Genomic DNA, 26560 nt, shown 5'->3' on the forward strand with positions numbered 1-26560 from the left:
CCAAGACTTGAGTTTAGTTCTTGGCATCCACATCAACTCCAGAGGACTCGATGCCTCGGTCTCCACAGTACCTTCACTCACCTGCATATACCCACATGAAAACACCTATACAAAACTAAAATTAACCCTAGAAACAAATAGAAACACCAACATCACCAGTAAGATGTTAAGTTAGGTGTTATTAAATGAGATAATCTAGAAAATTCATTTCCCTAAATCCAATTCAAAAGTCAATATTCTGAGTCCTCCATGTAACATTCTTAGACTGAAGACAGTAACAATGGAATTCTAATAGGCCAGGTCTTACGGATCCTGTGATAAGACCTAAGACCCCCCCTACCCCCAGTTGATTTCTGCTCATGTCAGCACCACAGTGACTTTGCAGCACAGCCCTACCATGGAGGAAGCCACCTGAGTATTAACTGATGCTGTCCAGGTAGCTCTAAAGAAAAAACAGTGGTCCATGTGGTGAGCAGCATGGATCTTTATTTTCTCACACACCAACCAGCCACCCCAACACAGACAAGCTGTGGCCAGCTGTTCCTTTCCTGCAGCCACCTTTCTGCTTTCCTTTCACCTGTGGTGCCGGCAGGCTTACAGGCTTGTGCAGGACAACAGAAGTGCTAAGCCACACAGAGGGCGAGGACTGGTGCTTTGGAAGGAATGCAGAGTAGGACAAGAACCTCCTTTGTCTTCAGACTCCCCTTTGGGCAAGCCTTGTCCATGGGGGTCTCCTGTAAAGGTAGATACTTTGTTGCTATCCAACAAGTGCTTAGGCCGCCATCTTGAGCTGGTGGTTCCTGACTTGTCTATATGGTTAAGGCAGCCATGAGAGTAATGTCTGGCCATGAACCTTGTAATGTCAGTCAAGTGAACTTTTCTTTTCCAAATGCTCCCAGACCACCTGTTACCATCAGATACTCTGTAGTCACATGGGCATGGAGGGAACCTCTAATTAGAATTAGTCTATTGGGTTTCCAGGGAAGCTTCTCACTCCTGGAGTCCACATGTCCAGGACCCAGGTTTTGTCTCCCAAGTCAGCCCTCCTCTGCTGTGCCGCATCACATAGGCACTACTGGGGAGTTGGGGGAGGAGAGCACACTGGCTAGAATCATGGAGGGCTAGGGAAGGAGGTAGGGTCTGTGTGTCCAAAATGGAGGGGGGCAGGGATAGAGGAGCCGGATAAAGAGCCTAGGAGGATACCTGGCATCCACCAAAACCAGATTTATTAGGTTCACCTGATCCCTGGAGCTGCTGAGCACCCCACTGCTCTGGTCAAGGTCCTATAGACAGTTCATCCTTCAGGGTGACAACTGTGGCTGGCCAGCATTCACTACTGGGCCACTGGACAGTCAAGTCTCTGCATGCAGCCTGAAGCAATGGGAAAGGTCATTTGGCTAAGTCCTCAGCCACTGCTTTTCGAATCTTGTCCTTGAGGTAGGCGCCTTTCTGCCATTCAGACTTGAGATCCAGCCATTCATAATATGGGACCTGGGAGAAAGTGGTGGGGATAGGTCACATGGGTTGTGGAGTTGTTTCCTGTCTTCACATGGTCAGCAGCCCCTCCTGTTCTGTTAGTGCTGGTGCCTGACAGATTTAAATACCCAGCCTTTGTCCTCAGGAACAGCACATGGAGGGGTCCTGGCTCTGGCAGGGACAAAGAGATTGCAAACCAGAGAGATCCATCCCAGCAGGGCATCTGAAGAAAATGTGATAGAAATTCTAAGTAGCTCTGAAAGCTCTGAACTTTCTCTCAGGAGGAAATACGCCCTTCACATGTGTGGAGCACCAAGCGCTCCTGTGCAGTAGCTCCAAAGTCACGTAGCACAGTCAGAGGGAGTAGCTCCCGTGGCTGTGTTGCACTTGGTGCACCCACAGGAGAGAAGAACCTGGCTTAGGGTTCAGAGCTGGACCCCTTTCTATATCCTTCTAGCTCTTTAAACAGGTATGGCCATCTCCCTCTGCAGTGGTCCCTTGCCCAACAGGTACTCACATCTACCACCAGGAAGCCTGCAGCCAGTACATGTCGACGAGCCAGGACAAAACGGCCCAACAAATCCTTGCTTCGGCTGTTGAAGTTAGGGAACTCCCAGCGCAGGAAAGCGATCCTGGCAGGAGGCAAGGGTGTTTACAAGGCACGCTCTCAGATGAAGACAAGAAGTTAACAGACAGCCAAGAAGAGCAGAACTGCTGTATCCTTTACCAGGGATCCCTGGCCACCTACCTTTTAGCTCCCGGGGGCAGTGGCCGGTTTCCTACTGGCTGGGCAAGGTGAGGAGCAACAAAATCTCTCAGGGGCAGAAAGTGGCCATCGGCATCCAGGAGCACCTCTGCATCTGGGGGGCGGGGAGGCAGGAATGGGATGAGAACTTGCAGGCGATGCCTTAGAGACCCCACAGTGCACACACAAATAAGGATAAGGGGCAGGTGCCTGCAAGGTTTAGACCCTTTCCTAGCAGAAGGGACCCCTTACCCAGCACCCAGCCATACTGGGTGACCACATCCAGGCTGCCCTGGTCAGTGCCCCCCAGCAGTGTCTTCAGTGTCTCCTGCAGCTCCTTCTGTAGCGGTGTCATCTTCTTGGTAGAGGATGAGGGACTGAGGGCTACAGCTGAGGCTGGCAGGAAAGGGCCTTTATATTCAGGGTGCTCCAGCAGGGCGGTGGTGTTGATGTGGACCAACTTCTGGAAGGTGCTCTGCTCCTTTGGAGACTTGCTCTCTGGGAGAATGAGAGGAAAGGTGGGTTGACGTTCAGCAGAAGATCACAAGAGCTATTACACGGGAAGGCAGTGGTCCCCACTCAGGGGAACTTAGGCTGGGGCTCCAAAGCTAAGATCTACAGGGAGTTGTTGAAAAATGCCATGGGGGTGTGTTTTGTGTGCTCTGGCCTTCCGTCTCTGCTCCAGTTTCTTCCCTGGCTGGTAGACAAGGAAGTTTCCATGTTATAGGATGTGTGCGGGGCAGAATCCTCACCTAGAAATTGTTTGTGAAGTCCAGGATTGAGAACTGTTTGCAGCTCTGATTCTCGAACCTGCTGCAGCACACACAGTGCCCACACCAGGTCCACCTGCAGGGCTGGCTCCAGGCTCCCCAACATGGAGTCCAGCTTCTCATGCACCTGGGCAAGGAGAGTATAGTGGAGAAAGCAGGCTCAGCCCAAGTACTGCAACATCCTAGAAAAGCCTGCAGCCAAGCCCTGGTCATACTGGAGCCAGAGGCAGCTACTGGAAAGGAAGACCAACATTCTGACTGAGTAAGGCTGGCACCAATCCAAGGCTCATGTACAAGGAGCCCAGTATCCTGGTGCCATTTAGCTAGGTTTACCCCTATCTGTCCACCAGCAGGGACCCAAGGCCTCAAATCCCTTGTGATGCTCTGCAACAGGCACTGTGATGAAGGAAGGAAGAACTTTTGGTCACTTAGGTGGCGACATAGCTGTTGTCCCTGGCTGGTTGCACTCAGAATCATACCAGGCAATGCCCCAAGTCTTCCTGTCCTCCAATGATCCCTAGAAATGCCCCCTTTTCTCCCATGCCAAATATTGTGCCCCCTCCCCATACCACACTCTTAGACAGTGGCTCGAGGCAGAAGTTAGTGAGTCAGAAAAGCGGTAGTCCAGTGCTCATACCAAGGTGAAGAACTGATCCTCCTGCTCAGGATGGAAGTTCAGACGGGCAAAAGCGAGAAGAATGCTGGACAGGTGGGACAGGGAGACGTCTTGGGCTCTGCTCAGCAGGTGCTAGGCCAGAGTGACAAAGTAAGCACCCCAACAGCAGCTGTCCCCTCCCTTCCCGAGAGCCCAGACTTCACCCAGCAGCAGCTTCCCAGAACCCAACTCCCGATAGCTGTTTTAGAAACTCTTTGACAGCTCTAGGAACAAGTGCAGGCATAATTCCACTTGGAGTGGTCAGTAGCCAGGAGTACAAAGGTCCCCCCACAAATCAACAGGCAACTGCTCTGAAGTGTTTTCGTAAGAAAGTATGCATTTACAACCCACCAAGAGGTATTTCCAGCTTGGTTTTGCTTCCATAACCAAAGCAGCAGTTCCCAAGGAAGGCCCGCAGAGCCTCCACACAGAGAACCCCAGAACTGGTCCTAACTCACCTGAGTAAAGGCTTCAAACAAGGGCAGGTTGAGCCACTTGAGGAAGGCAAAGGACTTGGCGCAACGGGCCACCTCACTAAATGTCATGCTGGGAATGAAGGGCAGGAGATCAGCAGCTAGGCGTTGGGACACTTGGGTTTGGTGGAAATTGAGTTTACCTTTGGGATGGAGCAGATACCAGAGATTAGATGTGGGGAAGGTCAGTGCCCCACACCCACTGCCCTATCCCATCTCAGACTTGACTTCTAGGTTTGGTGTCTGTGACTAACTTCATCCCGGAACCAAGCATGTGGAACAGGGCTCAGGAGTCACAGTTTCTATGGCAGCCTTCTGGGCCAGTGCTTGCCATCATTAGGCAGGCACTGAATTTGACACGGCTGCAGTGTCCATGGCCAGGACTCCCTCTTCTCACCGTAGGCATAGGCCAGGTCCAGGAGCACGCCTTTCGTCAGCAGGAAGGGCTTCTGTACCAGGTGGTAGGAGATGGCCCGCAGCAGGGGCACCGACCGCCGGCTCTGTGCTGCCAGCGTCACCAGCACCTTCCGTAGCTCATCAGGGCCAAACTGCTCCACCAGCTCCAGGCACTGTCAACCACAGCCGCGCAGGGATCAGCTGAGGTGGTTGGGACGCTGGGGGCAGGGGTCCCATCCAGTGCAGCCCCTGTGAGATAGCAACTGGGCCTGAGCTGACTCAACACAGGCCTGGCTGCAGAATCAGCCTTTCCGCCTGCCCCGGAGTAGAATGTCTGCAGCCAAATTTATCCCTAGGTCCCAAGGGCAGGGGACACAGGGCCCATGAACAGCAGAGCTTGCTGTGGCAGTCATCTGGGCCAGCTCCCACCATGAGAAGACAGGAACTGAATTTGACTTGACTGCAGAGATAGCAACATGGAAGGGGCAGCGGACAGAGCTACCTCTAGGAGTTTTATCTAGAAGCTGAACCATTCATAAGATAGCTCAGATCTAACCAGGATTCACGTGTTAACATCAGGTGTTGGATTTATGTGCCTAGACCCCTTCCCATATAACAACTGAGACTTCTAGGGCTCCAAACTTTCCTTTCTGCAAAAGACTATCACCTACGCAATAGGCCCAAAGTCCCAGAGGGTCTGTTCTCAGCCCCATACCTTGTCTTCCAGGCGGTTCATTAGTGACTCTGAATGGTGTCCTGCCTTCATCATCATGGTAACCACTGTACGGCTGTCACTGATCTCTGTCCAGCGCCTCTCCAGGTGTATCAGCAGCTCAGCCAGCAGCTCCTGTGAGTGCTGCTGCTGCTGCATGAAGGAGGCACAGGACTCAGCCAGGTAGACCAAGTGCTTGTACTTGAGCCTCCGCAGACGCCAGCGCACTTCCTGTTCCACCGACTGCAGCTCCTTGGAGGTCTGAGGAAGCACGAGCGTGTACATGCTCCGCAGCAGCTTCACAAGGGTCCCATGCCAGATCGAAGTTATCTACATTGAAAATGACAAGGACAACATGAAGCCAGTTCCAAAGGTATTTAATACAACTACTCTGAGCAGCTAGTCTCATCCCAGCCTCATAGGAACTGCTTCCTGAGTCTGCTCTTGCAACCTTCAAAGAAAGGGGAATGGCTGGGAAGATAATTCGACGGGTAGAGTGCTTGGAACTAAGCCTGATGAACTGACGCCTGTAAGGTTTACTCTGAGTTCCAAATAAACTCCTTTTGTTTCTACTGTTACTGTTCCAAGTTATTGTCACTTACTATTCTGTTCCAATATTGAGTCCTGTATCTAATAATTACCAAACAAACAAACACACCACATCTGGAATTAAATTAAATCACAGACTAAGAAAAAGGCTTATTAAGTTTACTTATATATTATATACTTGGGAAGAAACACTTCAATCCGATATGAATACACACAGCACAAGCTAGGTAACACACTTAATTACAAGACTATAAAGGCCAGCCTGGTCTACAAAGCAAGTTTCAGGACAGCCAGGGCTACACAGATAAACCGTTTTGAAAAAAAACAAAAGAAACAAAAGCCACATCTTATTGTAGTGGTTTAAAAAACGCAATAATGGTTTTAAAGCACTTAGCCCAACCCTTCCTTATCACACTGAGATGAGGGAATGAGGCTGGTTTAGCTAGGGTAGGACTGAATTTCCTTAGCCCATGGGATTCAGGGAAGCAGCTCTGTGAAGGAGTCTATCCTCATCGGGGCAAAACTGGCCGTAGTTGAGTGCTGCTGCAGAACCATGCAAATAGGCCTTACTTTTCCTCCTGTTCATGCTCTGAGGACCTGAATGGGACTAGAAAACAGCCCTGGGTTCAGGGGCCCACCACTAGTCACACCGCACCTCCTGACTTCAGGGTGGTGTCAATGGGCAATCAGACACTGAGGGCGGGAGCAGAAATTTAAGGCTCTGCTGTTGAGGACAAAGCACCAAAGGAACTAAAAAGAACCAGGCTCGTCCCCTGCAGTTGGGGACACCAGGTGTTGGGTTGTCTTAGACTCAAACATTTACCTAACAGGCTCCTGGGAGGGGGAACAAAAAGCACAGGCAAGTTCTTGGAAATCTAGAAGAAGAAATACCAGGAGCCCTCTCTACAGCTGGTGCTAGTGGTGAAGAATGGAGCTAAGTCTCCTTGCAAGGATTCCAAAGACCTAAAGAGATGATTTTAGCGCTCACCTGACTGTTGACCTGACTGACGAGCTGCTGAAAGCGAGCATCCTCTAAAAGCAAAGCCTTTTCCTTCGGCTTCTCAGCCAGCAGGTAAGAGAGCCGGATGAGTATGAGGGCCGCATGGTTGTGGTGCAGGCGATGACCCCCACCTAGCAGCTGTAGCAGCTCCTCTGGCCTGGTGGCTTTCTCAATGAGGCCGTCCACCTCTTGGTGCTCTGGGTAGGGTGTAAACACTTGCTCTTTTCCCAGCAGCTCTGTCAAGGAACCCGAGGAGGGGGAACTGACTGAGGAGGTCAAATGCTTACAGGCCACCCTGGCAAGTCTCAGTCGGCCAACTGGAGCAATGGCGGGGACTAGACGGGTAGCTTCTCTCAACAGGCATGCGCACTGCTTCATCAGGCGGACTGCCATGATGGTGGAAGCTGGGGAGAGGGAGGGAGGAAAGACTCCTAGCAAGCGATTCCAAAGTCCTGAATAGAGAGGGGAGTATTACATAAACTTAGAAGAAAACCATGGCAATGACATTAAGACAGTCACCCTACATACCTGGCCTCAATCCTCCCCTGTTCTGAACACCCATTACATATATAACAGCATTTTCTGAAGCCAAAGTCAGCATACAAGCAGTCAGATACCACAGCTGACATTCCAGCCTTGGAGGCACCAGCCTCAGCTGCACTTCCAATCGCACCCAGATCCCCAGGTCCCGCTCAATGTTTCCTGGATGCCAATCTGGGCATTTTTTTTTAATTTCAAAGGTATCCAGGATCAAAAATTACTGGCTTAATGAAACATGACAGGACTGTCTAAGTCAGAGTGATTCTGGGAAACCTGGATATATAACTCATGTTCCTGAAATGTCTGAGAAAACATGCAAACACTACTGATACAGGTCTGGAGAAAAGCCACCCCCCCTTTTGTGTGTGTGTTTGTAGGGAGCTGAAGAGGTGGCTTGGCAGTTCATAGAATTTTATTATTTCCAGATAAGCAAAATCCAGCCCCCAGTACCTGCATTAAGTGACTCACAAATGCCTGTATCTCCAGCTACAGAGATCTAACCCTCTGGGCTTCTGTGGGCACCTGCACATGTGTCTATGCTCACACAGAGAAATACAAACAGAAAACAATTTTAATGGGATCCTTTTCTTTTCTTCCTCTCTTTTTATGACAGAATCCTATACAGCCCAGGCTGGCTCAATTATTTTATATCACTGAGGATGCCCTTGACCTTCCTCTGACCTCCTAAGCCTTAGGATTACAGGCAGCTTACCTGTTGGTCTTATGTGAGTCAGGCAAGCAGGTGCAATGGAGTCACACCCCTAAACTTTTAAAAGCAAAACTCGCTGGCACCACCCAGAGTCACCTTCCCAGTTTTTATCCAATTCCCGCAAACTAGGCTCCACTTGGTACTTTCAGCCCACAGCGCAAGTCTTGCAACTGCCTTCCCCGCTAACCACAGGGCATGGCAAAACACACTACCTTTTTTCAAGTCCTGCAAAACGTGGCCTTCTTTGAGAACATGTTACATGTTCATGTTTCAACAATCGTGCCGAGTCTTGTTCCCTAAAGTGAGACAGAAACCAGGTGAGACAAATTACTAAACCTTGTTTCGACTAAAGCAGAAAATACCTTAATTTTTTTTTTTGTTTCCGGGAATCGGGTACATGACCAGTTTATTTGTCACATGAGCAGACTACTGCAGCTGTAAAAAGACCGGCTTAACTTAAACTCACGAGGAAATAAAATGTCTCATTTTTAATAATAAGGGGGAAATCTGCCCAAGTTCAATAGCCACCACTTGATGAACCCAGACATCGAGGAAGCGCTGACCAACCGTATCTATTTTCAAGACATTTCTAAGAGCAATTTAAATCAAATCTGGGTTGAAGTAAGTATCAACCCTGAAACCTAAAATGCAGACCCACGACAACCTACTGGGAGGGGACGCAAGGGTCACTGAGGGTAGCTTTGCCTCGCCGGCTAGGCTTCGTGTCCAAGGCGGGCAGAGGGGCGCGTGCGCAATAGCAGGCCGGAATCGAATTTGCAACAGGCCAGCGCCCTTGGGTCACGGAGTCCAAAGCTCCTTTCCACCCCTCCATACCCGCCCCCCCCATAGCCTCACTGGCCCTTACTAACTGCTGCCCTCCCCAGCCACCCTTCCCGTCCCGGGTACCCACGCTCAGCAACCCGGGCTCTCCATGACGCGAGACCGGCGCAGCAAACACCCTCGCTGACCTCCATTCGCCGAACGGTCTCCACGCGGCCCGGCGCGCTCACATACGTCATCAGCGCGCCGCCGGAAGCGACGTAGCCGGGCGAGGTCGGCCGCAGGCCACGCCCTCCGCCTTTCCCCGCTGAGTACAGGATTTAGGCATAGGGGGAGACGGGTGGTGGGAAACTCAGACGGAAGGGGAGGAAGGGAGTTCTGGGAGGCATGGTTCGTCTGGCTAGAACTTCCTTCCTGTGTGGCGTTTGGGTAGCGACTCCAAAGTCTGTCCGGAGGTGGTATGGGGCTGAAGAGTGCTGCCAAACGGCGGCTAATTACAGAGAAGCGAGTCGTAGCTCCAGTTGTAGCTCTGAAGGTCTTTTGGAAATGTAAGCTGTTTGTCTAGGTTAAACACCACATACGACCTATAAATTCCTGTCATTTCAGTACTGGGGGCAGAAGCAGGGTCTGAGGCTAGCCGGTGCTACTGTTGAGGCTGATTCAAGAAGCAGAGCAGCGGGCCATGAGGGGTGCACGCCTTTAATCTCAGCACTGAGAAGGCAGAGGGAGAAGGAACTCTGTTCGAGGCTGAGGCTAGTTTGGTCTACGTAGCGAGTTCCAGCACAGCCAGAACCACATGGAGAGCTCCTGTCTCGGAAAACCCCTTCCCCCTCCCTCCCCCCAAAACAAAATCTCAATGGAATTGGGGAGATAGCTCTGCCCATAAAATGCTTGCTATACAAGCATGAGCGCCTAAGTTGTTCCCCAGGACATTAAGAACAAAAGAAAACAAACTCCAAAAGTTGGATAGGCTGGTGAGGTGGTGAGTTTTCCTTGTAATCCCAGTGCTGGGGAAGCAGAGACTGAATTTCTGGAACTTGCTGGGTAGCCAGTCTAAGCTACTGGAGTTCAGGCTAAAATAGCTTCTGAGGAATGACCTCTGTCCTCACAACTGAAGTCTGTGTGGATGCCCACATGCCAGCCACCCTTTGGCCCCATAAACTTGTAACAATATCATAAGGCAAAATGCATTTAGTCCTACTTCAGAAGTCCTCATAGTTTATCACAGTTTCAACAGTATTTTAAAGTCCAAAGTTCAAAGTCTCTGAGACTCATGGCAATCTCTTAACTGTGATCACCTGTAAAAATCAAAAAGCAAACCACACACTTCCAACATATAATGGCACAGGAGATTCGTTACCATTCCAAAACACAGGGAAGGGAACATAGTGAGGAAATACTGGACCAAAAAAAAAAAAAAAGACCAAAATGCCAGCTGAGCAAACTCCAAACTCTGCATGCATCTCCATGTTTGATGTTAAAATGCTCCGGATCTCCAACTCCATTCAGCTTCATTGACTGCAGCACACTTCTTTCTCTCGGGCTGTTAGCAGCTCTTCCTGTTAGCAGCTCTCCTCAGCAGGCATCTCCAACATCTTGGGGTCTCTAAGGCACTGCAGGCTTTAACTTCACAGCTTCAGGAAATGAATTCTTTACTAAGCCTCCACTCAGGGACACCCCTGACACACGCCTGGCCTCTTTGGCATTCTTTAGCCACAGAGGACGATTCTATATCCTGTTTTTTTCCTGTCCTTACCACTAAGGCAGAACCACATGGTTGGAGCTGGCAAGTTCTGGTGCTTACTGGGGCTGGTACATACCCTCTCATTTAGTTACGTCTTTACCAGCTTTCTGTCCTTCGTTACCTAAGCTTGACTGTCCTGAAACTTACTCTGGCCTCAAACTCAGAGGTCTGTCAGCCTCTACCTTCTCAGTGCTGGAATTAAAAGTGTGCCCCACCACACCTGGCTCTAAACTTTTCTTTAATTCCTTTTTACAAGTTGGAAATTTAACTGGGTGGGGTCATGCCCTAAGATCACCATTCCCTATATTCCATTTCTTAATCTATCTCCTTGAACATAGGATTTCGCTCTATTCCACTTCCTGATGCTCCTTTTCTCAAAATTTACATTCTGTAATTTATCTTGCTCAACATGTTCCTTTTTATTATAAATATTTAAAAGCATGAACACCAGTAACCACATGACTGAGTCTACACTAGGCTGTTTTGAGATTTCTTCTGCCAACCAAATTAATCCAAAACTCTTCACTTTAGTCTCAGGCAGACTCTTCAGACAAGGGCAAAAGGCAGCCACTTTCTACACCAAAACGTCACGAGAACAATCTCTAGGTCACATACTAAAATTCTCTTCTGAAACCTCTTGATCCCTACATTTCATCAAATCACACTCAGCACCACTGTCTTCCATCCTTCTACTGGTGTGGCCCATTAGCAGTGCTTAAAGCAATCCACTGTTTTCCTAATCCAAATTCCCAAAGCCCATTTATACCAAACAAAAGCATGGTCGGTCAGGTCTGTCACAGCAATACCCCAGTCCCTGGTACTAACTTCTGTCTTAGTTTGGGTTTCTATTGCTGTGAAGAGATAGCATGACCACAGCAACTCTTACAAATGACAACATTTAATTGTAGTGCCTTGATGACAGTTCAGAGGTTCAGTCCATTATCATGATGGCAGCATGCAGGCAGATGTAGTACTGGAGAAATAACTAAGTTCCTACATCTTACAGGCAACAGGAAGTTGACTGAGACACTAAGCAGTACTCTGAGCATAGAAAACCTCAAAATCCTCCCCCACAGTGTCACACTTCCTTCAACAAATCCATTCTAACAAAGCCATACCTCCTAATGTTACTCCCCATGAGATTATGAAGGCCAATTATATTCACTCTACGCCAATTGACTTTGTGAGTTTTTCTTCCTGTACTGTATACTGTATGTATTTAAAAAAACATAATTTTGTGGTGTGTGTGTGTGTGTGTGTGTGTGTGTGAGAGAGAGAGAGAGAGAGAGAGAGAGAGAGAGAGAGAGAGAGAGAGAGAGAGAGAAAGAGAGAGAAAGAGAGGGAGAGAGAGAAAAACTTGTGGGAATTGGTTCCTTCTATTGTGTGGCTTCTGGAAATTGAATTCAGTCAGGTCAAGTACCTTTACCCACCAAGCTATCTTGCTGGCTCTAATTTTGTAAAAAACAAAACAATCAAAATAAAACAAACAGCAACAACAACAAAAACAAAACAACAAAAGCTAAAACAAAAAAAACTTTTCTTTTTTTAATTTTTGTAAAAGTGTATTGCTTCTTTTTAGCTAAAATCAAGTGTAAACTCTGGTTCTTGTTTCATAAAAGATTGCTGAATTACCCAGGAAAGATTCTCTTGCTTTAGCCTTCCCAGTAGTTGGGATTGTAGGACCATGGTAGCTTATCTTGGTTGTTTTTGTTTCAGAGTCTCATGCTGAAAATAAAATTTAACTCAAATAGACCAGAGATATAAAGGTATGAAACTCTTCAGGGAAAAAAAATTATCTTTGATTAGACAGTAGTTTCTTAGATAGGATACTTCCTATGATTATGGGTTCCCTGTGAAGGTAGGTTCCTGGTCACTGTGTTGTCCCTAAGTGTAGCTCACCATGAGTTACACTGTTACCCTTCTTTGTGAGTTGTGAGAAGGGTCTTCCCAGTGCAGGCTAGAAGGAAGTGAACCATATCTTGGGGTTCAACCATCCCAGCCAGTCCAGTGGTGGAAGTCACCTCTGGCAGTTTAGTTACTTTTCTGTTGCTAGTCAAAACACCACGACTAAGGCAAGTATTTAATTTAGGGCATTTAGTTGAAGGTTTACTTACAGTTTCAGAGGATGAGTCCATGATCATCATGGCAGAGAGCCTGGCAGCAGGCAGGCAGGAGCGGTAGCTGAGAGCTCATATCTGCTCCACAAGCCAGAGCCAGAGAGACAGAGGCTACCTGGGAATGGTGGGGCTTTTAAAACCTCAAAGCCCCCACCAACCCCCATGACATACCTCCTTCAATAAGGTCACATACTCTAATTTTTCTCAAACAGTTCCTTCAACTGTGGACCAAGTATTTGAATATATGAGCCCATGAGGGCTGCTCTCATTCGACCCACCACATCTGGTAAACCAGACTGGGTTCTGATCCATGCAGGCACAGGTTCAAGTCAGAGAGTGAACCCAAGAACAGTGTTGCTTCAGGAAAGGGCTGACAGTGGAGTCCGGTGTGTTCAGTGAAAGGTTGGAGCCTCTGTAGACGGAGCACCTCCACTCAAGGCTCCTCAAGGGGGTGTACCCTCACTTCATGCCCTTACCAAGTCACAGTTCCCTGGAGCCACAGGGACAGGCCAGGTGCCAGCAGAACCTATGCCAGCTTTGGGTACAGGAATGGGTTCATTTTTCTCTGCCAACTAAATAATTAAAAGACAGGAAAGACATGTTAGTAAGAATCTTGGGGAATCCCACCTGAGCCATCATATGGCACTTGGGGAATCAGGGTTCCTTCTGCGGGTTCTTACTTATTAATAAAAGAATTTACGGACATACAGAAACAGAATCCGAGGACAGTTATTAGAGTTCATAAAAGAAAACCCCAGGGCAAGTGAGTTGTAAATCTTGAAGCTGCCTGGAAGAGAGGAGGGGAATAGAGAAGAAAAGGAACAAGAGCCAGGCAGTTTGAGCTGGGCAGCACGCAGGGCAGCCACCCGGTGGCAGGCATCCCTGTGGTGGGGAGTAAGAGCCATACAGCTTGAGATGCAGGTCAGCCACCATGACAGGCAACCTTCTGGTAGAGAGTAGAGCTTTAGGAAAAGGGAGGGGCTCAGCCCAGTGCACTGATGTGGGTCTCTACCTTTCCTTTCATCAGCTGCTGGATGAAGGCTCTATGGTGACATTGAAGATAGTCATCAATCTGACTACAGGGCAAGGCAAGTTCAGGCACCCTCTCCACTATTGCTTAGGGTCTTAGCTGGGGTCATCTTTGTGGATTCCTGGGAATTTCTCTAGTGCCAGATTTCCTGCTAGCCCCATAATAGCTCCCTCACCAAGATATCTCTTTCCTTACTCTCCATTTCTGTCCTTCCCCCATCTCAACTATCCCATTCCCTCAAGTTCTTCTCCCTACTTCCCTTCTTTCCTTCTCCTCCCCAGCTGCCCCCCCTTCTCCCCCAACCCCCATGGTTCAATTTTCTTAGGAGATCTTGTCTATTTCCTTTTCTCAGGGGTATCTATCTATATGTTTCTCTAAGGGTTCTCCTTGTTACTTAGCTTCTCTGGGGTCATGGACTATATATAGGCTTACTATCCTTTGCTTTATAGTTAGTATCCACTTATGAGTGAGTACATACCATGTTCATTTTTCTGGGTCTGAGTTACCTCACTCAGGATGTTTTTTTCTAGTTCCATTCATTTGCTTGCAAATTTCAAGATGTCATTGTCCCTCCCCCCGCTGAATAGTACCCCATTGTGTAAATGTACCACATTTTCTTTATCCATTCTTAGGTCGAAGGGTATCTAGGTTGTTTCCAGGTTCTGACTATTACATACTTGAACAAATGTCCTTGTAGTATGATTGAGCATTCTTTGGGTATATGCCTTGAGGTAGGTTGCTTCCCAATTTTCTGAGAAAACGCCATACTGATTTCCAGAGTGGTTGTACAAGTTTGCATTCCCACCAACAATGGAGGAGTGTTCCCCTTACTCCGCATTCTCTCCAACATCAGCTGTCATTGGTGTTTTTGATCTTAGCCATTCTGACAGGTGTGAGACAGTATCTCAGAGTTGTTTTGATTTGCATTTCCCTGATGGCTAAGGATGTTGAATATTTCCTTAAGTGTCTTTCGGCCATTTGAGATTCTTTTGTTGAAAATTCTCTGTTTAGATCTGTACTCCATTTTTTAATTGGATTATTTGGTATTTTGATGTCTAATTTCTTGAGTTTTTTTTTATATATTTTGGAAATCAGTCCTCTGTCTGACGTGGGGTTGGTGAAGATCTTTTCCCATTCAGTAGGCTACTTTTTTTTGTCTTATTGACTGTGTCCTTGGCTTTACAGAAGCTTTTCAGTTTCAGGAGGTCCCATTTATTTATTGTTGTTCTCAGTGTCTATGATACTGGGGTTATACGTAGGAAGTGGTCTCCTGTGCCCATTCATTGAAAGCTATTTCCCACTTTCTCTTCTATAAGGTTCAATGTGGTCAGATTTATGTTGAAGTCTTTAATCCATTTGGACTTACATTTTGTGCATGGGTGTATATATGGATCTATTTGCATTCTTCTACATGTTGATATCCAGTTATGCCAGCACCATTTGTTGAAGATGCTTTCTTTTTTCCACCAGGCTGAGCTCCCAAAGACTGATCAAAAAGTGGGAGGAGTGAGAATATGAGCAAAGAGGTCGTCAAGACCATGATGGGGATACCAACTGAAACAGCTTACCTGAGCTAATGGGAGCTCACCAACCTCTGGCCTGACAGGGAATGAACCAGTATAGGACCAAACTAGGCCCTCTGAATGTGGGTAGCAGTTGTATGGCTGGGGCAGACTGCAGGAACACTGGCAGTGAGACCAGGATTTATCCCTACTTGTACTGGTTTTTTGGAACCCATTCTTTTTAGAGGAATACCTTGCACAGGGGTAGGGCCTTGGTCCTTTCTCAAAGCAATGTGCTAGACTTTGTTGACTCCCCAGGGGAAGCCTTACCCTCTTTGAGGAGTGGATGAGGTGTGGGATGGGGAGGGAAGGGGGAGGGAATGGGAGGAGGAGAGGGAGTGGGAACTGGAATTGGTATGTAAAATGAGAAAAGATAGTTTTTTTTTTAAAAAAAGCTTTTATAACTTTTTATATTTACCTGTATATAGTACTTCATAAAAAGTAAGAACAAAAACAAGAAGAAAGAAAGAAAGGAAAGTGGGGTATTTTGGCTCAGATACTGAGGGTGCAATCCATTATAGAGGAGAAGGTTGGTAGCAGGAGCCAGACACAGCTAGTCATATTGTCACAGGTGTGGATCTGTGTCTAGAGGAGCACCTGCTGGGATTTCCAGCTTCCTGGGCCCCAGAACAAGAAACTGGACCAGAGACTCTTAGATTATGATAGAAATAGAGATGTTTTACTGAGAAAAAGAAAAGCAGCCTGGAGAGATGGCTCAGGGGTTAAGGACACTTAGTGCCCTTGCAGAGGACTGAAATTTGGCTTTCAGTACCTACATGGCAGCTCACAACTGCCTGTACCTCCAGTTCCAAGGAAATTGGCCTCTTAGTGAATGCAAATTTATGTAAACAAACATAAAAAATAGTAAATAAATATTAAAAAAAAGAAGTATGTAAAATAAGTGTTTAAAAAAAGAGAGAGAGAAAGAAAAATGCTCCTGAGAATGGAAGTGGGCTAATGAGCTGGGGCAGGCCCCATATGTAAAATCTGAGTTCCCTAGTGGCTTGGCCTTTATAGGTCATTTGCATAAATGCTTCCTTCTCCAAGACATTTCCCCAGCTTTGTCTCAAGCCTGCAGTTTTGTTATATGCTGCTCTGGTGGGGAGGGGTTTCCAGTCTTTCTATTAACTGGCTCCCCCCCTCTCTCTTTCTCTCTCTGTATGTGTGTGCACATGCCTGTGTATGCAAATGTGGGGGGCATTGGAGAATGCTGGGTGGTGATCAGAGTCTTACTAAAACTGAAGCTTGCCACTTTAGCTAGGTCTGCTGACCAGCAAGTTCCCAGAACGCATGTGTCTCCCCCTTGGTGCTGGAGTCACAGGCCATGTTACTGTGTAGCCATGCACAGCTTTTGTGTGAGTGCCAGAGAATAGAACTCAGGTCCTTTTACTTCCACAGGATGTGCTCTTACCCACTGAGCTGGCTCCCTAACACCTTGTGTTAATCGTGGCCCCCTTTCTGCTGCCACTGTATTACTTCTACAGTCAGGAAGCAGAGAAACATGAATGCTGAAGGTGAGCTAGCTTTTTTTGAGGGGAGTGTAGATAGAAACTTCTGTCCCACCCAGTCCCACAGCCATTCAGTCCCAAAGAAATATACAGAGGCTTACATTAATTATAAAGTGGTTCGCCTATTAGCTCAGGCTTATTATTAACTAACTCTTACAACTTAAATTAATTCATAATTCTAATTTGTGTTTATGCATGTGGCTTCACACCTTTTCTCAGTGAGAATTCTCATCTTTCTTTCTCAGTGTCTAGGTAGTGACTGACTCTCTGCATTCTTCTTCCCAGAATTCTCTTAGTCTGGTTGCCCCTTCCTGCCTGGCTACTGGCCAATCAGCATTTTATTAAACCAACACAAGTGACAAATCTTTATAGTGTGCAAGAGCATTATCCCACAGCAGGGGAGACTGGGGTTAGAGACAGGTGTAGTCCTGGCTTCCCTGGAGCTCACCATGTAGACCAGGTTGGCCTCAAATTCAGAGATCCTTCTGCCTCTGCCTCCTGAGTGCTAGAATTAAAGGTCACCATGCCCAGTCTTAACTATCTTCTTTTTATTCAGTTTGGCAGTACAGTCCCCAGGACGGCACCTCCCTGCCCCCAATTCAGATGGTCCTTCTCTCTTTGTTACAATTTTTTAGAAACATCTTAATAACAGAGGTCTGTTTCTATGCTGATTCTAAATCTAGCCAAATGAACAATTAAAATTAACCACAACAGGTTTTGGACTTAGTCACCTGCACAGCAACTAAAGAGTCATTTAGTAGTGAAAACCAGAGAAAGGAGATTTGTTCAGTGCGGCCATACCGGGAAAGGAACAAATAAAGAGACTCTACAGGTCCACCTTTGGGGTCCTGAAATGAAGTTTAGGTTTCATAGGGGGCAAGAGGTATGTACTGCTGAGCAGCCCTGGTCAAGATGTGGTCCTGCCCATCACCAGCCCATCATCATCTGTGTTGCAGTTTATCCAAAGGCAAGGTAGTCTGGGAAGTTGTCAGCATCTGCAAAATCTCCTCTTGTGACATTTGTGTTGCTGCCATAAAGATCATGATCAAAAACTACTTGTGGGGAGGAAAGGGCTTATTTCAGTTTACAGTTTCAGTCCTTTTTGAAGGGAAGTCAGGGCAGGAATTCAAGGCAGGAATTGAAGCAGACATCACGGAGGAATGGCCTTACTGGTTTGCTCATCTTAGGTGTTTAGCCTGCTTTTTTATACACCCTAGGGCCACCAGGGATGGCACCATCCACAGAGAGCTGGGTTCTCCCACATCGATTACTAACTAGGAAAATGCCCCATTTCTACAGGCCAATCTGAGGGGATTTCAAATGCGGTTCCCTCTTTCTAGATGACCACGGCTTGGGTCTAGCTGACAACAAAACAAAGCAAAAGCAACTAATGAGTGCAAGAGGCAGGGTCCTCCTCTGACTGGGCCAGAGCTTCGGCTCTTTTCCTCTTCCAGAGTAAGACTCCTGAAGAAATTCCAACCCGGACATCCATTGTCTCAGTAGCCAAAGGGAGGGATGCCACTGCCTCTTTAGAACATCTCTGCTTCTGCCAACACACTTACAAAGGGACAGTGGGAGTGATTGAGTCAGGAGTGTGGTGTCTGAAGTTGGAACTGAACCCCTTACTCACAGAGTCTGATGCGAACCCAGGCGGACAGTGTCAGGGGTGGCGTGAGCTAGGAGTTACGCTGTGTGTGTCTGAGTAGGGTACACGATGCTGGCTTGGAGCGGTGTCAGTGTGTGGCCAACCCTTTCCTGCACACTCAGTTACTATGCCTTGTTCATTGCACACTCAATGACTATGCCTTGTTCATTGCATACTGATGTCTAGCTTGAAGTCCCTTGCAGACCCAGCTTCTAACTTGTCCGTGGACTAGAATTAGCCACACCTTTGAAGGATTCAGGTGCAAAAGACCTTTCTCATACCCCTGGCACCAGGTGAGGAGGCCTTTTCTGGTCCTGAGATTCACTGTGGTACTACAGTCTTGATGGGATTTGGCTGTGGCTCAGCAAACCTGACTCAGTATCCCACCCTCCCATGCATGCTCTTCACCATTGGGGAACACCTGTGGCTGCCTCACCACCCTGGAGACCCTAGGGTAAGGCAGTCCTGGGTTTGCTTTGTTATTCCTTCAGGATCTCAGGACAGAAAGACAGACAGACAGACAGAGACATAGAGCCAAATGGATTTTTATTAGCAGCAGATAGAAGGCATTATATTCTCTCTGGATCCAGGAGTGAAGGTTCTTGCGGAACAAGCTAGGACTGGTCACTCCTGGCAGTCAGGGATCCCAGAGCAGGCTGCTCACTGAGAGAACTGCTGCTCTGTAGGAGCTACGGGTGGGATGAAGAGAGAGAGAGAGGGGTTACCTCTGCTTCTAACGTAGTCATACCCATCATTCCAGGGACCTGAAGGGAAGGCACCTTTGCTGGCTTTGCAGGTGAGCGTGTACAATTCTTTATGTCACCAAATAGGCAGGTGGGTGAGACACCCTCACCTACAACAGGGATGCCCAGGTCACAGGTAGACATGGGCAGTTGGATTTGAGCTGATGTCTTGCTCATGTTCTTAACTTTGAACACTTCAGTGCTCCCTCAGGTCAAGTGCGGAAGGTCCAGTCTGGCTCGTAAACTCACCAGGACCAGCTTTGAGTGGCAGAACCGTCTGTTTTTCCAGGCCCTGCTCATCGACACTCATTCCTACCGTGAGTAGCAACATCAAGTACCTAAAAGCCCAAACATGTTGTATGCGGTTTGGCCGAGACATTCTCCTCCTACTCTGGGACCTAGTCCTGGGGCTGTTCTCACATTGCATCTGTTCTTGGGCCTGATGGAAGGTGAGGTGATAGCAGAGGAGGCCTGGGGAGAAATGGGGCTCCAGGGTCCCAAGACTGCATACCTTCTTGTGGGCTCTTACACTGCATGGCACAGCCATATTTGCAGCATTTCTTGTTGCCAGCACAATCACTGTCCCTGGAACATGAGTCTTTCTCCAGACATGGGCCAGCGGGGATCAGGTTGACTGGATTCCAGGGGCAGTGGCCAACCTTTGGAGCATCAACTGGGGAGAGATGGTCACTCTCTTACCACGCAAAGCCCTTTCATGCCCCAGCTTTGCTGGATCCACCTTACTGACCCCCTGACTAAAAAGACCCCACTCTGTGGATGGGGTTTTGCTGAGGTCCTTCCCCTGGTGTTAGGCAGCACCCTTGGTAGCCCAGAGATCTCAGGACCCAGGTTGGCCAGGAAGTTGCAGGGAGGATCTGGCAGGTGAGTGGGTCTCACAGTGCTGGTGCATGAGTGCAAAGGCCTGTGTGTCTCTTCAGGCAGACTCTTGATCCTGCTGGCCCCTCCCCACTACCAGGACTGGACAGAGCCTTACTGTTGACAGGAGTCTTGCAGATGGCGTTGCAGGAACTGCGACAACACAAGGCATTCTGGGCACACTCTGCTTTGGTACGACAGTTGATACACTCTGGGTTCTCATTGGCGCTGGCTTCAGGGCACATGACCTGGACTGCACAAAAGATGGGGAGGAAAATGAGGGTCTAGCTGTCACCTTCACTTCTAGGGCCTTTCAGAAGGAGGCGTGGAGATATGGATAGAAACTATACGAAGCTCAGTCTCTGAGAAGCTTTAAAGGTCAAAGATCTGCCAGAATTGTGGTCCGGGTGATAGAAGCGTGACAAGGCCGTTGTGACCATTAAGAAGCATGTCACAGGCTCATGGTCATAGGCGGAACATTGAGAACCTGACTAGAAGTGGTCAGGGCCTGAGGACAACACTCATCAACCCATTTCAGGGCCTTATTTCCTGCCAGCCATGGATTCTCCCCCTGGGGGGAGCCCTTGTTCCTCGCCTCTTCATCACCCTGGGCATACAAGGCTGAGGTCAGTCTGGGGGACGCTCCAAACCACTTCCAGCAGTAAGGTGAATAACGGGGGCCTACCTGAGTCGAGGACTTGTTCCCGTGGATTCTGAGCGAGGGCCACTTCCAGGGCCAACAGGCCGAGAGCGAGGCTGAGGAAGCAGCGCATGGTGACAATGGTAGGCAGATGACTGATAGTAGCCTGCGTGCCTGGGATGCATTTAAAGGGCCCACAGAAGGAAGACTTGAGGGGTGGGGTTGGAGGGGCAGGCTGGCATAGCCGTAGAGGGACTAAGACACTTCCTTCTTGGACCCACAAACAGAGCAGGCCAAGGTTGCCAGGAGCAGGTGCCACAATGAAGGCCACAGTTTTTAAAAAGTTCTTTGTAAGGGTGATCATTTTTTTCCATTTAAAAGGTAGTACATGTTTATTATGAAAATGAAGAAAATTAAGGAGCAGAGAAGGAAGACATAGGGTCTGTAACAAACATGGAAGTGTCACTTTGAATGGTTGGGTTGGAACCTTTCACAAAGGACATTCTGAGCTCCAAATTTATACAAAGTCACATAGGAAACAAGACAGGGGATGTTGAGCAAGTCTCAGGGGCTGGGTTATCTCAGGGTGACTTAGTCTTCTCCTGGTGCTTTTCTGGAGTTTTCTAAAATTTTCTGTAAGAATGAGGAGACGCTTGCTCCTTGCAGAGAGTAGAGAGCGTGACATCAAGAAGGAGCTGCCTGTGCAGGGCACATTGGAAGGCCGGTTCCTGGAAGGGCCCATACTGTGCCAAGTGTGTCATGGGCCAGGATGGGATGTCCTGCTGGGCACTGTGCCCCTGTTGCTTTTGGGACAGTTCCTTGATTCTCCTGCAGGGAAGGGTAATGACCCAGAGTGACTGTGTGACTGTGTGCTTACTGGCTGTCACTGCCAGCCCGTGGTGCAGGCCATACGCCTTTGTCGGGCCAGAGTCTGTCACTGGTGCCCCGTGGCCTCTCAGCTTTGAACTTAAGGTCTCAGGGGAAAGCTCTCAAAGACTGTAACCACAACCTCTCATTCCAGGCCATTTCTACCAGTCCCGAAGGAAAGCTTGTGCCTACTGACAGCCTCGCACTAGTCCCCTGAGCCCTCAGCCTTGGCAGCCACCTCTCTGCTGTTTCTGCATTTGTCTATTCTGGCCACGTTATGTGCATGGGACCCACATGGGACAGGATGCAGCCTGTCGAATGTGACTTTTATTACTGAGCATGCTTTTGAGGTTTGTTGGCCTTGTGGCAGGTGCCAGTGCCTCAGGCCTGTTCCGCAGCGGGCACACACATTGTCATCCCATCTCTCTATCGTCATCCTCACAATTAGGCCACTGTCAGACCACTGCCACGCTTGCATTATTCAAGCCCAAGTCAAGACTCTCATGGCTCTGCTTCTATTCCTGTTCCCACTTCCGCCTCTGCTGGCACAGAATGAGGGCCACCAGGAAAGAACTGGCCAGGGTTTCTTGGCTGCTTGAGTTTCCCAGAAGGCCTTGTGCCTTGGGAGTCAGAGCTCTGTTCTCTCTGTATCTCCCCGGGGCCCTGTACACGTGGAGCCAAGCCTGGTGCACTCTGCCCTAGGCGTGCTGGCTGCTATTCCTGCCTGTGCATCACTGTCCTGCTTACTTGCAGGCACAGGCTCAAAGGGAAAAGCATTGAGAATCTCAAGATGATGACTGCAGTTGTAGACACGGATGACTGCAGGGGTTGCTGGTACGAAGCCAGTAGGCTCCCAAGTCCCCTCTTTCAGCTCTTTCTTGATGGCTCCCATAGACCTCAGGGTCCCTCCTCTGCTCCTGCCTTCCTTCCCAGGCTCAAGTCTGATGGTGAGATCCTGCTGCTACCCCACGCCTCTCCAGGTAGTTCAGCCCTCCTGGTTCATGCCTGGGTCCTCATCCTCTTGGAACCCTTGTCTGAACCCTTTCTTCTCACTCCTCACCGGCCTGTGAACCCCTCTGAATATGTATCCTGTGTGCAGTGAGTGACTGTGACCTGAGTCTCTGTTGTATGACCCTTTCACTCGAGGGGTCTCCATGATCCGCACCCACTGGTGGGGTCCTGGACTTCTCCCACCCAGCTACAGCAGCAAAGGAATTCCAGCTTCAGAGAGAACAGGGAGTCGGCTGCCAGATGCAGCCCACCCTGTGGCCTGCCGAAGGCCAGGGGCTCCTCAGCCCCACGATCCTGCTTCAGTTGACATGTGTTGTGAGTGTACACAAGTGTGTGCAGGTGAGTGTGCCTGTGTGTGCTTGAGTGTTTGTATGTGTGTGAGTGTGTGTATGTGTGTGTGTGTGTATGTGTGTGTGTGTATGTGGGTATGTGTGTGAGTGTGTGTATGTGTGTGTGGGTATGTGGGTATGTGTGTGAGTGTGTGTATGTGTGTGTGGGTATGTGTGTGAGTGTGTGTATATGTGTGAGTTGTGGGTATTTGAATGTGGGTATGTGTGTGAATGTGTGTATGTTTGTGAGTGTGTGTATGTGTGTGAGTGTGTGTGTATGTGTGTGAGTGTGTGTGTATGTGTGTATGTGTGTGAGTGTGGGTATTTGAGTGTGGGTACGAGTGTGCAGGTCTCTCCAGCTCCTCTCATCCTCCTTCAGAGCTACAGACACGAGGAAGAAATTTGGGCCACACAGAAGGGAAGTGGCCTTACCTCTGGCCACTCATTCCAGCCCTCATTCCTGGAGGATTGTTCCTTATCCCTTTTGGAGATAATCAAAACATGTTCAGACATGATATGTGGTTCAGTTTTATTTAAAAATGAATGTCTCCTCTCATATGTTGCATCCCACCCATAGTTTTCCCTCCCCCTCTCTCTCCAGTCTCTCCCCCACATCTCCCCTCTCCCCCAGATCACCCTCCCTCTGCTCCCCTCAGAAAAGAGCAGGCTTTTCCAGAGACATTAATCAAACATAATATGTTACTGTAAGACCAGGCACATACAATCAAATCAAGGCTAGATGAGGTAACCCAGTAGGAGGAAAAGGGTCCCATAAGTAGGCAAAAAGGTCAGTGATCGCTTTCACCCACATTATTAGGGATCCCACAAGAATACCAAGACACACACACACACACACACACACACACACACACACACACACACACGCACGACCTAGGTCAGACCCCTACAGGTTTCCTGATCTCTGGGAGCCTATGAATTCAGGTCAATTGATTCTGTGGACTGTGTTTTCATGGTGTCCCTGACCCCTCTGATTCCTCAGATCCTTCCTCCTCCTCCTCCTCCTTTACAAGTCCGCCTAATGTGTGGCTGTAGACTCTGCATCTGCTCCCATCAGGTGCCAGGTGAAGTCTCTGTTCTCTTTGATGAGGACTCTGCTAGTCTCCAGTTACAGAACACTCTGCAGGCAGGACACACTGTACATCCAAGGTTTTGTGACTCGGTTGGTGTCCCAATTCCTCCACTTGAGGCCTTGCCTTGTTACAGAAGATGGCCAGTTCAGGCTCCATGTCCCCTGATGCTAGGAGTCTTTGCTAGGGTTCCTCTTGTGGATTCCATGGAGTTTCCTTCGCATTAGGTTTACGCCTTGACTCTGAAATGCCTCCACCCCCAAATCCAGTCATTTTTTTCAGTATATACTCACCCATCCAACTTAATCCCTTCTGTTCCCGATCCAACCTGCCCCTAGTCCACCCATGAAATCTCTTTCCCCTTCCCAGGGCGATTCTTGTGTCCCCCCTAAGCCATCCTTGTTCCTTAGCCTCTCTGGGTCTGTGACTGTAGCATGATCATCTTTTACTTTACAGTCAATAACCACTTATAAGTGGGTACATACCGTGTTTGTCTCTTTGGGTCTGGGTTACCTCACAGAGGATGATTCTTTTCAAGTTACACCCATATGCTTGTAAATTTCATGATGCCATTGTTTTTTAGCTGCTGAGCAATACTCCATTGTGTAAATGTACCATGATCTCTTTATCCATTCTTCGGTTGAGGGACTTCTAGGTTGCTTCCAGTTACGGGCTATTGTGAATAAGGCTGCTATGAACATAATTGAGCAAGAGTTCTTGTGGTAGGATGGAACATCCTTTGGGTATATGCCTAGGAGTGGTATAGCTGGACCTTGAGGTAGAGTGACTCCCAATTTTCTGAGAAGCCGTTATGTTGATTTCCAAAGTGGCTGTTTTGCACTTATATATGTTTGTGTTTATATGTTTGTACTCCCACCAGCAGTGGGGTGTTCCCCTTGCTCCACATCCTCAACAGCAGAAGCTGTCGCTTGTGTTTTTGATCTTAGTCATTCTGGCAGGTGTAAGGTGAAATCTCACAGTCCTTTTGATTTGCATTTCTCTGATGAATAAGGATGTTGAACATTTCTTTTAAGTGTTTCTTGGCCATTTGAGATTCCTCTGTTGAGAATTTTGTTTAGATCTGTACCCCATTTTAAAATTGGATTATTTGGTTTGTTGATGCTTAGTTTCTTGAGTTCTTTATATATTGTGGATATTATCTCTGTCAGATGTGGAGTTGGTAAAAATATTTTACCATTCTGTAGGCTGCTGTTTTGTCCTATTTACCATGTCGGTTGCCTTTCAGAAGCTGTTCAGTTTCATGAGACTCCATTTATTGTTGATCTTAGTGTTGGCACTATTGGTTTTCTGTTCAGAAAGTTGTCTCCCGTGCCAATGTGTTCAAGGCTGTTTCTCACTTTCTCACCTATCAGATTCAGGGTATCTGGTTTTATTTTGAGGTCCCCGTGCCAATGTGTTCAAGGCTGTTTCTCACTTTCTCACCTATCAGATTCAGGGTATCTGGTTTTATTTTGAGGTCTTTGATTCACCTGGACTTGAGTTTTGTGCAGGGTGATAGATGTGGATCTATTTGCATTCTTCTACATGCTGACGTCCAGTTAGACCAGCATGAATTGTTGAAGATGGTTCCTTTTTTTTCTATTGTATATTTCTGGCTTTTTTTTTTTAAATAAAAAAAATCAGATGTCCATAGGTGTGTGGATTTATGTGTGGGTCTTTGATTCAATTACATCAATCCATCTCTGGAATGGCATGTTTTTATGCCAATACCATGCCGTTTTTATTACTACAGGTCTGTAGTAGAGCTTGAAATCTGGGATGGTGATATTTCCAGAGGTTCTTTTATTGTAAGGATTCTTCTTAGCTATTCTGAGTTTTTTGCTTTTCCACATGAAGTTGAATATTGTTTTTTCAAAGTCTGTAAAGAATTATGTTGGAATTTTGATGGGGATTGTGTTGAATCTGTAGATTGCTTTCGGTAAGATGGCCATTTTTACTACGTTAATCCTACTGACCCACAAACATGGGAAATCTTTCCATCTGATATCTTCTTCAAAGACCTGAAGTTTTTATCATACAGGACTTCCGCTTACTTGGCTAGAGTTAGCCCAAGATATTATTTGTGGCTATTGTGAAGGGTGTTGTTTCCCTTTTTTCTTTCTCAGCCCATTTGTCATTTGTATATAGGAGGGCTAGTGATTTTTTTCTTTTTTTTTAGTTAAACTTGTATCTAGACACTTCACTGAAAGTGTAGGAGTTCCTTGGTAGAATTTTTGGGGTCACTTGTGTATACTATCATATGTAACATGAGGGGCCGGCTTGTTGGGGTTTCTGTCCCACCCGGTACCCCACAACCGGCAAGCCCCAAAGAAAATCACACACAAGACTCCATAAGATTATAAACTGATTGGCCCATTAGGTCAGGCTTCTTATTAGTCCTTGTAACTTATATTAATCCATTATCATTATCTATGTTAGCCATAATGGCTCAGTACCTTTTCCAGCTGGGCAGCTTACATGTTTCCTCTTCGGTGGTCTGTGCAGGAGTGACTGAGGAAGTTTCTGCTTCCAGAATACTCCTAGTCTCTTTGCTCCATCCCTACTTCCTGTCTGGCTTTCCCGCCTATACTGCCT

General features: G+C 47.8%; 2 protein-coding genes and 2 non-coding genes across 7 annotated transcripts; all 4 read right to left on the bottom strand.

Annotated features, from left to right (window-relative positions):
* Window positions 1-466: 466 nt before the first annotated feature.
* Window positions 467-9063, bottom strand: Tbrg4 (transforming growth factor beta regulator 4). Of its 4 annotated transcripts, none has more exons than XM_048450096.3 (12): window positions 8936-9063; window positions 8238-8321; window positions 6765-7180; window positions 5231-5557; window positions 4517-4688; window positions 4105-4262; window positions 3629-3739; window positions 2974-3118; window positions 2474-2719; window positions 2225-2336; window positions 1994-2108; window positions 467-1491 (listed from the first exon to the last, which is right to left on the bottom strand). In XM_048450096.3, the coding sequence occupies exons 3-12, from the start codon at window positions 7167-7169 to the stop codon at window positions 1390-1392; spliced, it is 1893 nt and encodes a 630-aa protein (XP_048306053.3). In that variant the 5' UTR covers window positions 7170-7180; window positions 8238-8321; window positions 8936-9063; the 3' UTR covers window positions 467-1389. The 4 variants fall into 4 exon arrangements, with proteins under 4 accessions (XP_048306053.3, XP_048306052.3, XP_085548312.2 ...); XM_048450095.3 differs by having other exon boundaries at window positions 6765-7228; XM_085692186.2 differs by having other exon boundaries at window positions 6765-7228; window positions 8994-9017.
* Window positions 4357-4486, bottom strand: LOC125410506 (small nucleolar RNA SNORA5). The gene has a single exon (XR_007235067.1). It is a non-coding gene; the product is annotated as a small nucleolar RNA SNORA5 (small nucleolar RNA).
* LOC125410507 (small nucleolar RNA SNORA5) lies at window positions 4844-4980 on the bottom strand. The gene has a single exon (XR_007235068.1). It is a non-coding gene; the product is annotated as a small nucleolar RNA SNORA5 (small nucleolar RNA).
* LOC125410391 (uncharacterized) lies at window positions 8877-21366 on the bottom strand. The gene is made up of 5 exons (XM_085691414.2): window positions 20716-21366; window positions 20149-20283; window positions 19666-19827; window positions 19404-19466; window positions 8877-9112 (listed from the first exon to the last, which is right to left on the bottom strand). Exons 1-5 carry the CDS (start codon window positions 21032-21034, stop codon window positions 8877-8879), a joined length of 915 nt encoding a protein of 304 aa, XP_085547540.1. The 5' UTR covers window positions 21035-21366.
* Window positions 21367-26560: the final 5194 nt, after the last annotated feature.

This window comes from Myodes glareolus, chromosome 8, assembly GCF_982192425.1.
Source record: "Myodes glareolus chromosome 8, mMyoGla1.1, whole genome shotgun sequence".
Taxonomy (NCBI): Eukaryota; Metazoa; Chordata; class Mammalia; order Rodentia; family Cricetidae; genus Myodes; species Myodes glareolus.

Excerpts from the sequence above, each read along its gene's own strand:
- Tbrg4 (XM_048450096.3), bottom strand. The coding sequence starts at position 7,169 with ATGGCAGTCCGCCTGATGAAGCAGTGCGCATGCCTGTTGAGAGAAGCT. Across the intron at positions 3,119-3,628 it reads AGGATCAGTTCTTCACCTTG|GTGCATGAGAAGCTGGACTC; the intron begins GTATGAGCACTG and ends CTCCTTGCCCAG. Across the intron at positions 1,492-1,993 it reads CAGGCTTCCTGGTGGTAGAT|GTCCCATATTATGAATGGCT; the intron begins GTGAGTACCTGT and ends ACTTTCTCCCAG.
- LOC125410391 (XM_085691414.2), bottom strand. The coding sequence starts at position 21,034 with ATGATCACCCTTACAAAGAACTTTTTAAAAACTGTGGCCTTCATTGTG. Across the intron at positions 19,467-19,665 it reads GTGTAAGAGCCCACAAGAAG|GAATGAGTGTCGATGAGCAG; the intron begins GTATGCAGTCTT and ends TACTCACGGTAG. Across the intron at positions 9,113-19,403 it reads GCCACTCAAAGCTGGTCCTG|CGGGGAAAGGCGGAGGGCGT; the intron begins GTGAGTTTACGA and ends TCCTGTACTCAG.